The following is a 15,342-nucleotide window of genomic DNA, read 5'->3' on the forward strand; positions in this document are numbered from 1 at the left end:
GAACCTCTAGCTACAATAACAGGTAAAAACATTGCAGCCTGTGCCTGGGGAATGGGTGCTCTTGTCTGTAACAGGTCAGTGCTCCAACACCGTGCGTGCGGCTGTAGCTGACACCTGCTGGGGTGGATGGCACAGCACATTTAATTCCTAGCACGTATCAAGGATATTGGCTCTAAATATCAGAGTAAGGCTGTTCACTAGCACCGTTGTAAACACGTCTGGTTTTAAAAGGTTTTTTTTGGTTCATTTTGGTTGGGACATGGGATAACAATGCAGAAAAACAGATGATTATGGTCGTCAATCTTCTTCGCTTAAGAAAGCAGGCTACAGAATGAAAAGATGCAGCTACTGACTAGGCCTGCTCAACTGTGTTCATCAACGAGCTGTGAAGGAAGGCGTGAGGCGGTGCGTGGGGATGTGAGGCCGGGGCGATGTGTGGAGGGAAGGGGGCTGGCCTGAGCCGTGGCCGAGGCAGCGCTGCCGCGCCGGGCCCGGGCCGCAGCGGAACCGGCGCGCCGGGCGCGGGGCTGCTGCGGCGGAAGAGCCGCTCTGGCGGCGGAGCCGCGTCCCGCCGGAAGCGCCGGGGCCGGGCCGGAGGCGGGAGGGCGGCGCCGGGCCCGTGGGGCGGGAGCGGGGCATGGAGAAGCTGCGGCGGCTGTGGAGGGGCCGCACGATGACCTTCGGGGTGCCCCTGCTGGTGAGCGGCGCGGCGGGGGCGGCACAGCGCGGGCAGGCCGCTGGCGGGGCCGGGCGCGGCGGGCGGAGCTCCGGGCGCAGCGGAGCGCGGCGGGGCCGCGGGTGGCGCTCTGCCGTCCCCTCGTCGGCAGCGGCTGTGCGGGGCGGCGGGAGCTCAGGGACACGGTTATAAAACATACTCCTGAAGATATTCCTGACCCGGAGCTAAGGAAAGTGCATTTTGCAGGTGGTTTGTTTTGGGTTTGTTTTTTTTTTTTTTCTTTTCCCCCTGTGAAAGACCACTTGTGTTTCTTGTCTTACTTTCTTTAGCTTTTTATTGGATTTTAAACTGCAGTGGTGCTGTTGGTGTGATAATTTGTATATCTAAATAAGTGGAAAGATTTTGAGTGAAGTGAGATGAGGTTATAGGTAGCAGCTGTGCTCAAACTGGTGAGTGAGACAACTTTTTATAGTTGAGTTTAGGAGAGATCAGTAATGTCAGAGGATTAAAACAAAATTATAAGACTGTCTTACACGCACTACCTCTGTAGATAGTGCACATTAGGTTGCACTTCTCTGTCCTAAGTACGTGTGTTCATAAGGGGGAAGATGAAAAAACGCAGAGGCATTTTTGGATAAAAACTCAGGAAGGAGCACAAAAGCAGCACCAAGGCCAGTGTGGTTTCTGTTTGTGCAATTCAGATCTCCTTATCCATATATACAGTTGGTTTGCAAAAAGTAAACAAATTTCAAGGTGGATAAAGAATAAGGCAAAGGATGATTCCAACACTTTTATAAAGCTACGAGAGAAATCAGTGCCATCTTCCTCAAATATTCAACAGCATGCCTTGAAAAAAATCAAGGAGTCAAATCCTTGGTCAAGGAGTGGACCAAGGAAGGACATGGACACTTAACAGTGTGAAAAGTTTAAGGCCATTATTTTAAAGGGATATTACTGATGTTCTATAGTAAGGACATTCATTAAAGTTAATAATGAAGTATCTTTTCTCAGAGTATTGATGAAGGCATTTGTAAGAAATGGAAACAGTTAAACCAAACAGACCAACAAAACAGTGTGATAATACCATAACTACATGAAATCATTTGCAGCAGCAGCTCCACTCGCTGCTGTTGCACACAAACTCTGCCTACAGCACCTTTCTTGAAGTGATCATGCATAGAGTTACAGCTCGTCAGGTATCCTGCTTGCATGCAGGTGTACCTGAGAGGCTGTCCAGAGCTGTGCTGCTTTCATACTTAGACCAAATTTATTTTGGTTTTGGATTTTTCATGTATGAGTGCTCTGACAATATTCTTCAGTTTAATGACACCTTGCTTGGATGTTAAAGGTTGGATTAGTTTTAGCTCACGCTGCTTTTGTTTGTGTAATTATTTGAAGCTTGCTGCTTTTCTTCCAGAATCAGGGAAGATCAGGCAGTTTAGTATTCTCCCACACAATTTTAACTCTGTGGAAGGCCTGGGGAAAATAGTGTGTGATTAAATAATAGATACTTAGAGGTGGTGACCTAGTGGAGAAAAAAAAAATCACCCCTGCTTTTTAATAATAAATATATCAGATTAACTGGTGTGGTAGGTGAGGAGATTCAACTGATGCACAAGATTCTGATTTTGATAAAACTTTCTACATTATTTTCCCTGTGAGGATTGCATTTCAAAGAAGTAGGGCAAAGAGATGTTTCTTTTCTTTTTAGTTCTCAAAAGGATTAAAAAGATAACTATAAAATGTAGTTATCACATACTTGCCAAAGTAAAAGATTATCTTTGGAAGTAGGGTAGGTCCTGTAGAAATAACGTGGGCTGTATTATTGTGAAAAAACAGAAATGTCATTATAAGATGGAGGAACTTGTCAAAAGTAGAGTAAAACATGAAACAGGATTCTTCCTGTGTACTCAGTCCTCAGCTGGAGTAACTTCTTAGCTCTGTGGTGCCATTCTGCCACGGTGCCATGTGGAGGTGATGAAGATTAAATGTAAAGTCTAGAGGAAAGCAACAGAAAAGGTAAAGCTGACATTCCACCTTTCAGGAATGCTTGAAGGAATTGACGGAGTTTATTTTAGGAGAGTGCAGAGTTCTGTACATTGAGAGTGGTGACTGTGTTTCATCACTTGGGAAAGTACCCCCAAAACAGATGATCCTGTGTTAGGAAAATGCTGCTGGTTTTTAGCAAAGAGCACTCTGATACATAATGAGGGTTTTTTAACTGAGCTTGAACATCCAACTGGCAGCAATGGCATTCATTGTTTGTCTCAGTTCTGCTTCAGTGCTGGAGCCAGGACTTCAGCACCCTAGGCCAGGTCTGTTGTACTTTTAGCCATCCCCAGTGTTTTTGCAAGATTTTCCATAGGTTGTAGCAGGAATTTTTAAGACTTGTACTTTGTACTTTGACTTTGTACTGCTTCATTTCATTCTGTTCCTGTTGCGACAGAGCTCTTTCCTCCAGACACAATATTATATAGAGAAATATTCTATTCTGTTTCTTTCTAGGGTTTCATGTCTCCCTGCCTTAAAATTATTCTCCCTTGTGGATACTTCAGAATGTTTCTGATTTGCTGCCCAAAGGCTTCCCGTGGAGTAAGAAAAAGGAAAATTCATGCAATTGTCAGTTACCCAGCTGTCTGTGGAGCTCTGAAGGCACCTCTGAAGCTGAACAGAATTGTGCTAAAAGATCAATTACAGCAAAAATGACAGTGAATATAGGCAAAGAATCAGAAGGAGCATGCCTTTGCAATCCTTTCGGTTCTGCTGAATTTGTTAATAATACTGAAACCAAAGGTTTCTGTTAGATTATTACATTCTGTACATAATTTTCTTCTCTCTAGACTGATGCAGGACTGTTCCTCAGTACTGCTGAACTTTTAATCAGTACCATGTTTGCTTTTTTGGCAGGAAAAAAATCAAATGGCTTTCATATCTTCCCTTTTTATACTGCATATTTGAATGAAAAATCCCTGTGCAAAAATTGCTAAGGCTCCAAGGTCAAAGAATGAAACATCCTAATTCAAAGAAAATGGGTGTCTCATTACACCCCCCCACTCCCCAAAATATATCTGTGAAATGTTTCTTACTTTTTAGTGTAAATTATTCTGATAGTTTTTTATTTGTTCATTTGGTCTTGGGGCTGCTAGAATATTTCAGCGGAGAAGGAATTTTTGTGGTTGATCTTTAAACCTCATACTGGCAACAGCTTTCAGAGTAAGATGTGTTAAAGCACAGTTTTTAGTTGTACTTTCTCAGCAGCTGAAAAAAAGTGTTTCTTTGTGAGCAACAAAGAAGCTGTAGGGGCTAGGACTTTAAACTTGCGGGAGATCTTGATTTGTGAATTTTTCTATAAGTTTGTAAAGTTTGCAGATACAGTATCTCTGTGTGGCACAAACAGTAAGCATGCAGGAGATCGTGATGCACCCTGGTGTGGAATATCTGGAATATCTCACTCATCTCAATGGCTTGACTGCAATCAAGTGAGTAGTCCCAAAGCATTTCTGACAGTGGTAACATCTGTGTAGATGTTGGGATGAACTCCAGCAGCCTCACAGGTGTATCTGAAATTTGCTGTTGCAGTAGAGGGCAGTGCCACCTCTGTGGTAACTTAAACATCTTTGTCACCTATATTGACATCTCTGTTTGCTGTTTTGATTCGGGAACTCTTTCCTAATCACATAAAGCTTAATTTACAAGTCTGCAGCATTTGTGGCTCTATTGTAAGAGGAGCTTCAGTTTCTGCTGCTTTGTATTCCACAACCTACTCTACCTGAGCAAAAGGGATGTGTCTGTCAATGTCATATTGCTGCAGTGATGCTTCTTAAGATCCTGAGAGAGCAGGGCTCCTTAGCTTGCTGCTGGTGCACCTAGCACCAGACCTTCCTTATGGGACACCAAAAATGTTAGGTCACCTCTCTGATACGCTTGGAATATTTGAAGTCTGCTGGAAGTTATTTTTTTTTCCAACAGGTTTAAATGAGGACTCTGTATCATTAAGGAAACAAGTTTGGATTTCAAAATTGCTAAGTAGTAACAAATGTAAAACACATGGTAAAAACCCCCATATTGTTTCATGTGCTCACAGCACTTCCCGTGACTTGCCTTTTTGGTTGTATGTCCACCTGATTCTAGGCAAGAATTTTTCAAACTCTCCAAGCTGCAAAGTGAACATATAGATGCAGTTCCAGTTCTGTCAGTATGTTACAAGGAAAAAATTATGTTCTGAATATCTGAAGTGACATTCTAGCAGAAAGAAAATATGGTCTGAGGTTCATTTGATGATTTTTATTGCACACCTAAAATAAGTATATCACACTGTGTGTATAGTAATGAGGGTTTTCAGATTTGCACTATGTTACAACATTCTCCATACCTACAGCTGTAGATTTTGACTTCCTTTCATTTTCCTGGGGTTTTGTAGGGTTTTTCCCCTCATCCTGTAATGACTGCTCTTACAAGTACTTTGCTTCTCCTTCTGGATCTTTGGTGTTTTCATGTAGTGCCTAGTATTGCCAAAGGAGAAGGTACAGCTAGCTTGGAGCAGTGAAAGATTTAATATGAATAAATATGATTCTAAAATCTATTCCCACGAGTGATTATTAGCACAGACTGTACTACAATGCCATCTACTCTGCTGCCTTGGACAGTGCAAGTTTACTTTGATAAACACTTTTTCAGGGGATGCCAAGAATGCATGTCATGTACAGGACTAGGAAAAAAGGTCAGGTTAGAACAAGTCCCTAACAATGCTGCAGCAATGTGGTCAGTGCTTCTAGGCACCATTAGAGAAGGTCAGTGGCATCTCAGACTCTCATTAATGAGCCAGTTGTTTTGACAAACAAAAGCAAAACAATTTTCAAGACATCAGGACATGAAATTACATGTCCATGGATTAGTTTCACTAATTAGTTTCACTGCTGTGAAGTCAGGGTCATCTGGGAGCAAGGACTGATGCCCAGAAATGTTTTGCAGATATATGAAATGATATTTTGTTCTCCTGTGAATTACTTAAAGTGAAAATTTGCAGGGTTAATGGGTTAAATTTTCATAGATTTCTTTAACTTCAACATTTCTAGTTAATTTCAAAAAAACTTGCTCTATTTGGGGTCCTGGAGTATGCTAAATACAAGGCACACTTTCCCCCACAGATTCTGGAGGATCTGCCTGTAAAAAGATGGTATGAACACTGGAAATACAGACAGTTTTTCTTGGGAGTAATCACAATTCTGAGATTTTTCTGTTGCTTATCAGTGTCTGTGAGTAGAAAATGTTATTACATTATCTTCTGATATTGTTTGAAGGAGGATTACTGCAATCAGTATTTTTCACTTTTAGATATGTCAGTGTTATTGCTAACATCTTTCACATTATTGCCTTGAACAATTCATAATACTGAATTGCAGGACTTTTATTAATATCTATTACTTCATGTGACTTCATAATAAATTTTGACATATGCAGAACAGTTGATTTAAATGTTAATACATTTTTGAGAGATGAATAGAAATGAACATTCATCATTTATCAGAGAAGATAATTCTGACTTCTAGTATTTGTAGATAAATTGTGACTGCCTGTAAAAGTCACAAGTATTCCATTTGCAGCCTAGAGGAGCAATAAATACAAAACTGTTTTTAGAATTAAAAAGTTGTTGCTCTCAATCAGTGACTAACAAAAGGTTGCTTTTATGCTTCAGTAACTGGTATTATACATGTAGGGTCTCTAGGCCTATGATGAGAGGCTTTGCTAGGCTGTGCTTCTGCTTTGCATCTCCTGTTCATCTGTGTGTGTTTGAATCCACAGTGTGGAGCTGTTCCAGACCAAACCAGCCCTGGAGCTGTTAGTGCTTGTGTGGAAGCCAGAGTGTTCAGGCTGAATGGGCTTTTGTGGAGTCCAGTCTGTGCAGTCTCAATTAGCTGACTTCCATCTTTCAGTTGACAGTTAGGTCTTAAAACTTCTGAGTTCTTTTGAATCAAGGCCTTAAAGTTTTCCAGATATATGTGACAAACAAATAGGCGCTCTTTAGTACTTCCGAGTTTCCCTCTGTTTAATTTCAAAACATAAAGAGTGCATTTGCATCATTTAATGCTGTTAGAATGGACTAATCTGGCACTTGGGGGGATCTGAGGTTTTCTGTTGAGCCTCAGAACAGAAGAAGTCCAGACTTGCCTGTTTTCACAGGCACGTGTGTGCTTAGCCCTGCCCTAGATCTCCCACTTCTTCAAAAGGTTATGATGGTAAAAGTGTAAGATTCATGTTTATTCTACAGTATGTTTAATCTTCATTCCTTGTCCAGGGAAATAAAACTTATTCTGGTTTCTTTTTATGTTCTTTCATGCAGGTTTCGGTTTACTGCAGTTTTTGATCAGGGCCTAACACTTCACAAGAATACCAGCTTGCCACAAGATGTAAAGACTTTCTCGTTGTAGTTACCTTGGCTAGATTTGAACCTGTGAGTTGTGGAAATGATCATTTTAATAGGGAAATTAAATGTTGATTTTTAGAAGCTTACCGAGAAAATGAAGGTGGTGTTCAGAAACTGCAGCTCAACCACCAGGGCAGACTTAGATTTCAAACAGCTGCAGCTGCAGAGGAAAATTCCTTTGCTGTCTGACCAGCCCAAGCAATGTGTGTAATGCAAAATGACAGTGCTGTGGCTGAAATGCCCTTTTTTGCTCATGTTCACATTGAGGAACATATGGGTTTCTATGTCTTCTGCATTATTCTTAGATTGGTTTCTATTACATGAATTTTCTTTGGTTTAAAACCTATTATGAATTGGACATTTCACACAAAATTGTGAATAATAAAATAAGAATAACAGAATAACAAACGTTTTATTTTCTCTTAAGACATTGAATAGTAAGATCGAAAGGTTATGGACAGGTTTTTTTTTTTTTGTTCTCTGGCCTGTAGCAATTCATATTTGCAGTCTTTAAAATCATGGCTTTGAACATTCTCTTACTGAGCCAATTAACCTGATACCTTGGGCCAAGTTTAATATTCTGCACCTTCCACATGCTGTGCAAACTACACTCTGCTTTATCAGTCAGTAACAATTGGCTCCAGTTTACACCAGCTGAAGGCCAGCATGGTATCCATGTGGTCATCTACTGCTGGATTTCATCCCTTTTTGGATGCAGTTCAGCCTTTCTACAGTGTGTGATGCTAGCATCTGCTTTAAGTCAGAGCATTTGCTTACTTGGTGTACCTTTGAATGAAATAACTCCTGGTGGATGCATGGGTTTGGTTTCTGTTTTCCCCCAAAGGAGACCTCTGGCGTAAACCTAAAGTTGCTTTCATTTTTTGTAGACCAGAGGTAAAGGTAGACGCTCTTTTTCTACCATTGAGGGTGAGGAGAGGATTTAGTAAGTTTCTGAGAAGGTGTTGCACTGTTTTTCTCTCTTCTGTGCAGTTTCAGTGTTAGAGCAAAGTGCAGGAATGGCTGTGGGAAATAAACTTTGGAGAGTTAGAGCTGGCAGAGGGGGGCGCTTCAGGCTAAGATGACTTGTCTGGTCTTTTCTGGGACTGGCAACTTGCCCTGCTACTTCATTTAGGGAAAAGAAAAGAAACTTCAGTCTTCTGGACTGCCAAATTGCCATCTTTCACGGGTCTTGCACTGCACATCTCAAAGTTCTTTAAAAAGGAACCCCCAAAACTCTCTTTGGTGTGATCACTGCAAACTAAAATAATTCACTACTGCTCTAGTTTTGAGGCTTTTGATGAATAGCTGGAGAGTTCTGTAGCAGTAGTCTTGAAGAAGAGGTTACAAAATTACCATGTTCCTTCTGTGTATACATATCATAACATCTTCTAGCAGAGCATGATTGGTGTTGGCAGCACTAAACATTGTGATTTGGTTAATTTAGGGATTTATGACTCTGTAATTATCTTTCACGACTGGTACTGTAGCAGGAATGGCTTTCTCTAACAACAGGGATGCCTGTAACATGGCATTTTGCTGGTACTGCCAGAGAAGCAGTTTCTTATTATTTTGTTTAACCCAATGAAGTGAAGCTGATTGCTTTAGAATATGCAAGAAACTAAAAAAGGGATCTGTTTAAGTCTTAACGTTCTGCTGGTATGAGCCCTCAATGACCACCCACTGTAGCTGGTGACAAATACAAGTATTTCCCATCCTAAGATGTGGTTCAGGGGATCAGTCTGATGCCATCTATAACTGATTGCATAACACGCTTCCCAGTGGAGACATGAACAAATAGAATTTTTAAAAGAACGTTATTAAAGAGAATTTTATGTCATTTTTTTACATAAAATGTTTATTGAGGTTGCTGAGTGTATGTGACAGATGGTGCTCTTATGTCACATCCTATCTTTCATTTTGTTTTGGAACATGCAAGTCTTCCATGCATGCATAATTGCATTACAACATTGTAGGGGTTTTTTTGTGTACTCACTGAAACATAAAGGAATAATCCAATGTGGGATCTTTAATGGGGGTTGTGCTAGCAGTGCTATTAAGCTGTTTGCTTTGGTGTTAAGTGCTGGCTAACTAGTATGGTTAATGATCTTTGCCTCCCTAAGTTAAACTTCAGGTGTAAAGGGAAAAATGAGAAGTTACTATCATTTCATCAATCTGCTGAGACCATTCAAGTAACGAGATAGAGGATGTTCACTACATAATGTTTTTTCTCTGCATTGTGAAGCAAATAAAATGAATAGTTCCCTTAAAATAAAAGAATGCAGGTATATATGAACTTTGTAGCTTGAGTATCCTTCAGTTGCCAGTCCCTTAATATTTTATCATGTACATTAAGTATCTGTATGATTCTAAAATTGTAATGAGGAAAAAAATTAATTTTTATTATACATGACATTACTTTTCTCTCTTCAGTTAACAGGAGAGTGAACTTGATCCTGACTTCATCAGAATGGTGCCAACCTAACTTATATTTATATTGCATCCTGAATAGCTTCTACTCTCTTTTTATGCCTGGACTAGTGGATGAAACATACTGGACTTCACTGTTGCTTTTGGGTTAGATTGGGCAAATTTGTACATTGTAGTGCTTTTTTAACTGAGGAGTGTTTTGCAAAGAATGCAGAGATTATCTCTGTTTTACAGTTTGGGGAATTAGAAAAGTATGTGAGACATACAGAATATGCAAAGCCAACAAGCCAATAATGATGCTGGAAATTTTGAGTCTTATCCTGCTTCTAATTATTTTGACTGGTGATTCTTGCTTGTTCACTGTTGTCTGTAAATACAGCCAACTGAAATTTAGGTAGTGAGGGCATCTTCCCTCATGGTGAAACAGAAGAGAAAGGAAAGAGGTAAAGCCAAGACTAGTAGTTCTACTCCATGCATTGTCAGTCACCAAGTCCTTTGCTACCTTTAATAGTATTACAGTTGCATAAATTCATTTATACCTTCTTTTATTGGCTTTTGAACACAGTTTTCTAAAAGATAATCGCTGCTCTGGCTTGCGTAGATGAATGCAATTCATGCTCAGGGCTGTCAGCTGATTATCTTGACATGATGTTGGTTGATTAAATAAGTGCTGAATATGACTGATTCTGGTCTGGTTTTGCAGTTATCAGACATCATCTTTGGTTCTTTAGAACATTGTTTACAAGCCCACTTGACCATATTATTTATATTCTTAGTGTGTATCCTGTATTTTGCAAAACTATTTAATTTTAGTGCTAACCTTCCAGCATTACGCTGTGCAATATTTCAGCAGGATTTGTATTTTCTTACAGCATCAATGTGCTTTGTCTCTGATGGTGCTTAACTGATGTTTCATGGCAAGATAAATCAGCCATTGCAGTACTGGAAAGGTAAAGGCAACTGTACTGGTAATGCCTGATAAGCTAAATGTGCCAACTTGTTATGCTGCTTCTGCTGTATGAAGAGCAAAGGTGCATCAGAAACCAGGTGGGTTTTCTCCTCTTAGTAGTACCAAGGTGTCGTGAGTAAAACTGCAGCGTCAGGCCCAAACCTGAATTCCAGAACAGGAAGAGTGAGAGGTGTGTGTATCAACTTCTCTACTGTGTGTAGCTGCAAATATAAAATGCACTGTGTTGTGGCTGGTTGCTGTCAAACAAGCAATAGGATGTGATGAGACAAAGTGAGTAGCACGTGACTTGCTTCATACAACAACCTTGCAAGAACTTGATTTTTTGTAGTTGCAGTGTACATTAGTTTTCAAGCTAAAGAGTGTAATATTTCCTCTTTAGCCTGCAGCATGGCTTTGTAAGCCCAAGTCTTCCAGTTGTCCATATCTCATCTCATAACAGGATATGCTCCATGCAAGTTTATTGTTGGGCAGATTAATTTTTAATTGATATCACATGTGATTGCTGCTTTCTGCCTGGTTTAATAACTGAATCATTTCTAGTGCAGTTGCTTTTGCCTTGCCATAGACATTCTTTGACAACATGCTAATATGAAAAAAAGGCAATAATCTCTGGTTTGTAACAGCCATAAACTTGTCTATAGCATTTCAGATTTGTGTTTATTAGGACTTAAAGTTAAAATTAAAATTAACATAATACTTGTTAGGAATTAAAGAAGATCAGCTAATGAAAATTTATGTTGAGGCATCAACCATGTTAAAATTCAATTACAATCTGATCCTTGAGATTTTTAGCATTATGTGCTACCATATCTTCATCTGACAAACCTTCTGATTGGATTGAATAAATCTTGAATAATGTCCAAGTTATTTTTTACCATTTTGAACACTTTATTTTCTGCTTTCTGTTATTTTTTTCTTACCAAAATACTGACCCAAGGAAGACTTCTCTTTTTTTTCCCTACTGAGTATTTTGATGATTTAATATCTGCAAGATCATCATTAATCCCTTGAAACATTTATGGCACAAGTATGATGCTATCCGGTTTTTGATCATTCATATTTCTAGTTGCTGGACTTGATACCATATGATGATTTTCTGATTGGCTTTCTGACACTAGTGGTCTGTGGCCTAGCAACTGGGTGTTCATATTGCAAAATGTGTGTCTCTTTTTATTATCAGCTAGATTTTAAGGCTTTTTGAAAGGGCTGGAAAGAGGCTCTGGAGCCTTTAACTCCTGGCTGTTGATGAAGGGTTTTTTCTTCTTTGGTTAGAGTACATCAGTTCTGGGGTACCAGTCTGTGCCTTACCAGCATCGAAGTGTGTGCCTGGAGAGAGTGTCCATGTGGTTGTGAGCAATTTTACCTGCTTGGTGAGAAGGAATGCAGTCCTGCAGCTCTGAGAATGAATCAGAGTAGAAGGCAGGTTTTTGTTTCTGATTTCTAATTCTTTGTGGCCACAGTGACATGAACTTCCACTTCCCGGAACGAACACGCACTGTGAATACCTGCACAGCATAATTGTAACAATTCTTGGACACAGGCCATTGCTGCAAACCTGATATGTAGTAAGAAATCAGCCAGCAGTGTGTAGAAAACAGCAGTTCAGCTACAGCCTGTAATGAAGGACTGTAACAGCAAAGTTGCACGATGAAAGAGGGTGATGGGGGTGGGTTCTGTTTGGATTATTTTCTTACCTACCTTCACTCAGGTCCTTAGAGCTTCCTCATGCTTCCACTTTCCTTAGATATGTGTCCCTAGAGGTGAAGCCTTTTGGCCTCCTGTGCATCTGTATTAACAGAGAACAGCAGACACTGTGAGGTCAGAGCAGTAGCAAGGGACCTGACTCTTAGACAAAGTAGCTATATTTCTAAGCTAATTTTCAAGTCTCTTCTCTTTTTAAACAATACTTGATCTTTGGATGGTCTATCCATTTCTGATGGTAAAAATACATACACAGTTTTGTGATAGCACTCTCTCATAAGAAAGAATAATATGATGATTTCTTATGTGAGTACGAAGTCCTCCCCTTTCTCCCTTCATTATTCTTAAGCTTTACAGGTGTGGAGGAAATTGCAGGATAACTAAGGAGTAATAAAAGGATGGGTGTTCTGGATGTGATTTCTTACCCTGGGTGATAATATGTTATTGAACTATAGCTACACTCATAGTCTGTTCAGAAGCTTAATTAGATCTGTTACCCACAGACATCAGAGTAAGTCAGCGTGGCATTGTTACTTCCCCACAGTGTTTGAAAATTTATGAGAATAAAACCTGTGGCAGTGAGGTAAAGGTTCCTTTGCTGCCATTATGTCAGGAAACCACATGGGAAAGGAAAAGAAGGGGTAAGAGGAGAGGAAGTCCCTGGAAAGTCTGAGTCATGTAGCAACTGTCTTTGTGTGAAGGAGGAAATGTGTGAAATCCAGGCTCAGAGAGTGGAAGAAGGCACCTGCACTTATTTCCTAAAGTATTGTTTTTTTCAGCTCCTGGTGTTTCTGTTGGAAAAATAGCAGAATCCCTTGATAAATGAATTGGGTCAGTATGCACAGTATTTTTTGTAGGTGTGCAAAGTGTTCTTTTCTTAGCAGTCCTAACATGTCTGTTTTCATTCTGTTTTCAGCTGTATCTCATTGGAGGATCTTTTGGACTCCGTGAATTTGCTCAGATAAGATACGATGTTCACAAACTACATGGCAAGGTAGTTTAAATTATTTTCTTTGCTTTTAATTTCCTTATGCCTACATGCTGCTTTCTAAAGAATTGATAGGACAAAGCAAACTTGGTGTAGGGGATTTGCCTTTCACTGCTTGGCCCTGAGCTACAGATGAGTCTCACAGGCAGTAGGCAGAGTAGGTGACAATAAAGGGACTGACGTGATGATGAATTCTTTGCCATCCGTGAAAAAATCAACATAAATAATAGAAACATTTTATTCGTTTGGTTGATTGCAAGTGGCAATTCTGAATCCTGAGAAGGAACTGCAGCGTGTCTAGAAGGAGGTTATTACAAGGGTACTGTATCCAATTTAGACTAAGAAAACTGATATTTTAAAAGGTTCAGTTTTTGAACAATTCTAGGCAGTGAGCTTATAGTTAGATGGTTTCTGGACCTTGGCTGGGCATTGACTGACACAAGCAGGTACCTTTGACATTGTGCTACATCCTGTTCTTTAAGCCTTGGGAAGGAAACGGGAGCTAGTCTCTACCCATTGTGTCAGAATATGCTGTATATAAGAAGCCTTTTTTGAAAAGAACCTGAACCCTTCTTTCTGAGGGAAATAGCATGTTTACTAGTGCTACTAGTGCTACTTACCCCTCCAAGTATAACACTAGTTCCAAATTGCATATGAAATGATCTGAAAGGAGTGTGTCAGTTTAGCAGAAAGTAGTATTGGCTTCTTTCCTTGGTCTGGTAATATGCAGGTCTGCTATTGCAATGCAAAGAGACTTTCTGGTCTCTCTGGTTTCTCAGAGATGCTGACTTGCAGATTGCACAAAGCTGTTTTAAAGACTTTATGCAACTTTATAAAAAAAAAGTTGTTCAGGACTCTGGATACTGTGGCTTTCTGCTGTGGTGAAATCTATGAGATCCTGAGCTGTTGAGAGTCAGGAGGAAAAAACCCTTTGTTTTGCCTTACACACTTGTGGACCATGTAAATTACTTTAATCATTCCTCATTGTTCTCTCTCTGTTGCATACCTGGCTGTGGCCTTCCATGCACCATGTGGCCCACTCCTGCTCAGAACTGTATATGACAGAACCTGTAGATCTGGGAGAGTAATCTTACAAATGTTTTCTCTAGTGCTGTCTTCTGGGCGGCTTTTTTTTTTCTATCATTTCTAGCCTTCTAGGAGCAGTTGGAGCCTTTTAAGTTTTTCTCCAGCCAGATGGGGATCACAATGTGGCAAGAATTTGCCTGTTGTGTTTCTGGTAGTGTTTGGGTCAGATTCATACTCAGTGTATTGCATTTGACTCCCATGATCTGCGCTGTGATAGGAGCTCAGGGAAAAAACACTGTTAATAGTTGTGCTAATTCAGGTCTATGTGACTCCTTCTGCCAGCATTTATAATCAGGGGAGGCATTGCTGAATTAGTCAGTAGTACATGAAAGCTCTGAGTGGAAGCTACTTCAACCTGTAGTTCTTCAACTCTGAAAAGCTAAAAGAGGCCTTCTGGTTTATGCTCTAACCAGTATTACTCAAGTCTGCAGCATCTCTTTTGTGTTTTCTTTTTCTTTTCCTTGCAGTTTTATTCAGAAGTAGGTTACATTGGTGTAAAGAATAGTGCAGTATTGGCTCAGAACTAGCAACACCAACTTTGGGCTTGTTTGTAGGGAGAGTAATCTACATCTTGTTTGTAGACGGACAAATCAAAGCGATGTCTTTCATTAATTTCTGTTTCTGTGTCCATAAAAACAGAGTTGAAAGCCATTCTAATTCGCTAAATAAGACAGCCAATGAGACTTGAATGTATTTTAATGGATAAAAATATCTAGTTTAAAACGTACATGGAACTCAGGAAAAGAATATTAATATGAGTAATTTAAAAGTGCAATTAAAATCCTGATGCTTTTCTCTTACAGCACAGTTGGAGTATTGTAAATCCTTATCAGAACAGGGACAGATGGACTAGTGCTCTTATAGGGGGGTTACATTACATTGGGGACAGTTACATGCAATAAGCAATAAAAGAAATAAGATTTTTTTGTTACAGCTCCTCCTTTAGAAAAATAAAATTATTTAATAACAGTTTTAATACAAGGAGCTCTGAAAACTTTCACAGAACTTAAATTAATTAAGCTTGGTAGTCCTACTGTCAGAAAAGGTAGGATTATTATTTACATTTTACT

General features: G+C 39.8%; 1 protein-coding gene across 3 annotated transcripts in view; it reads left to right on the forward strand.

Annotated features, from left to right (window-relative positions):
• The first annotated feature begins 602 nt into the window (after positions 1–602).
• LOC134419660 (cytochrome c oxidase assembly protein COX16 homolog, mitochondrial) overlaps positions 603–15,342 on the forward strand; it is a 44,436-nt gene continuing 29,696 nt past the window's right edge. Inside the window, exons 1-3 of one of the 3 annotated variants that reach the window (XM_063159215.1) lie at positions 645–697; positions 10,400–10,574; positions 13,115–13,192. In XM_063159215.1, coding sequence (XP_063015285.1) covers positions 10,515–10,574; positions 13,115–13,192 — 138 coding nt within the window. In that variant the 5' untranslated portion in view covers positions 645–697; positions 10,400–10,514. Of the gene's footprint in view, positions 698–10,399; positions 10,575–12,613; positions 13,030–13,114; positions 13,193–15,342 lie in introns of those variants that run through there. The other 2 variants (XM_063159214.1, XM_063159216.1) reach the window with 2 other exon arrangements.

Source organism: Melospiza melodia, chromosome 6, assembly GCF_035770615.1.
Source record: "Melospiza melodia melodia isolate bMelMel2 chromosome 6, bMelMel2.pri, whole genome shotgun sequence".
Taxonomy (NCBI): Eukaryota; Metazoa; Chordata; class Aves; order Passeriformes; family Passerellidae; genus Melospiza; species Melospiza melodia.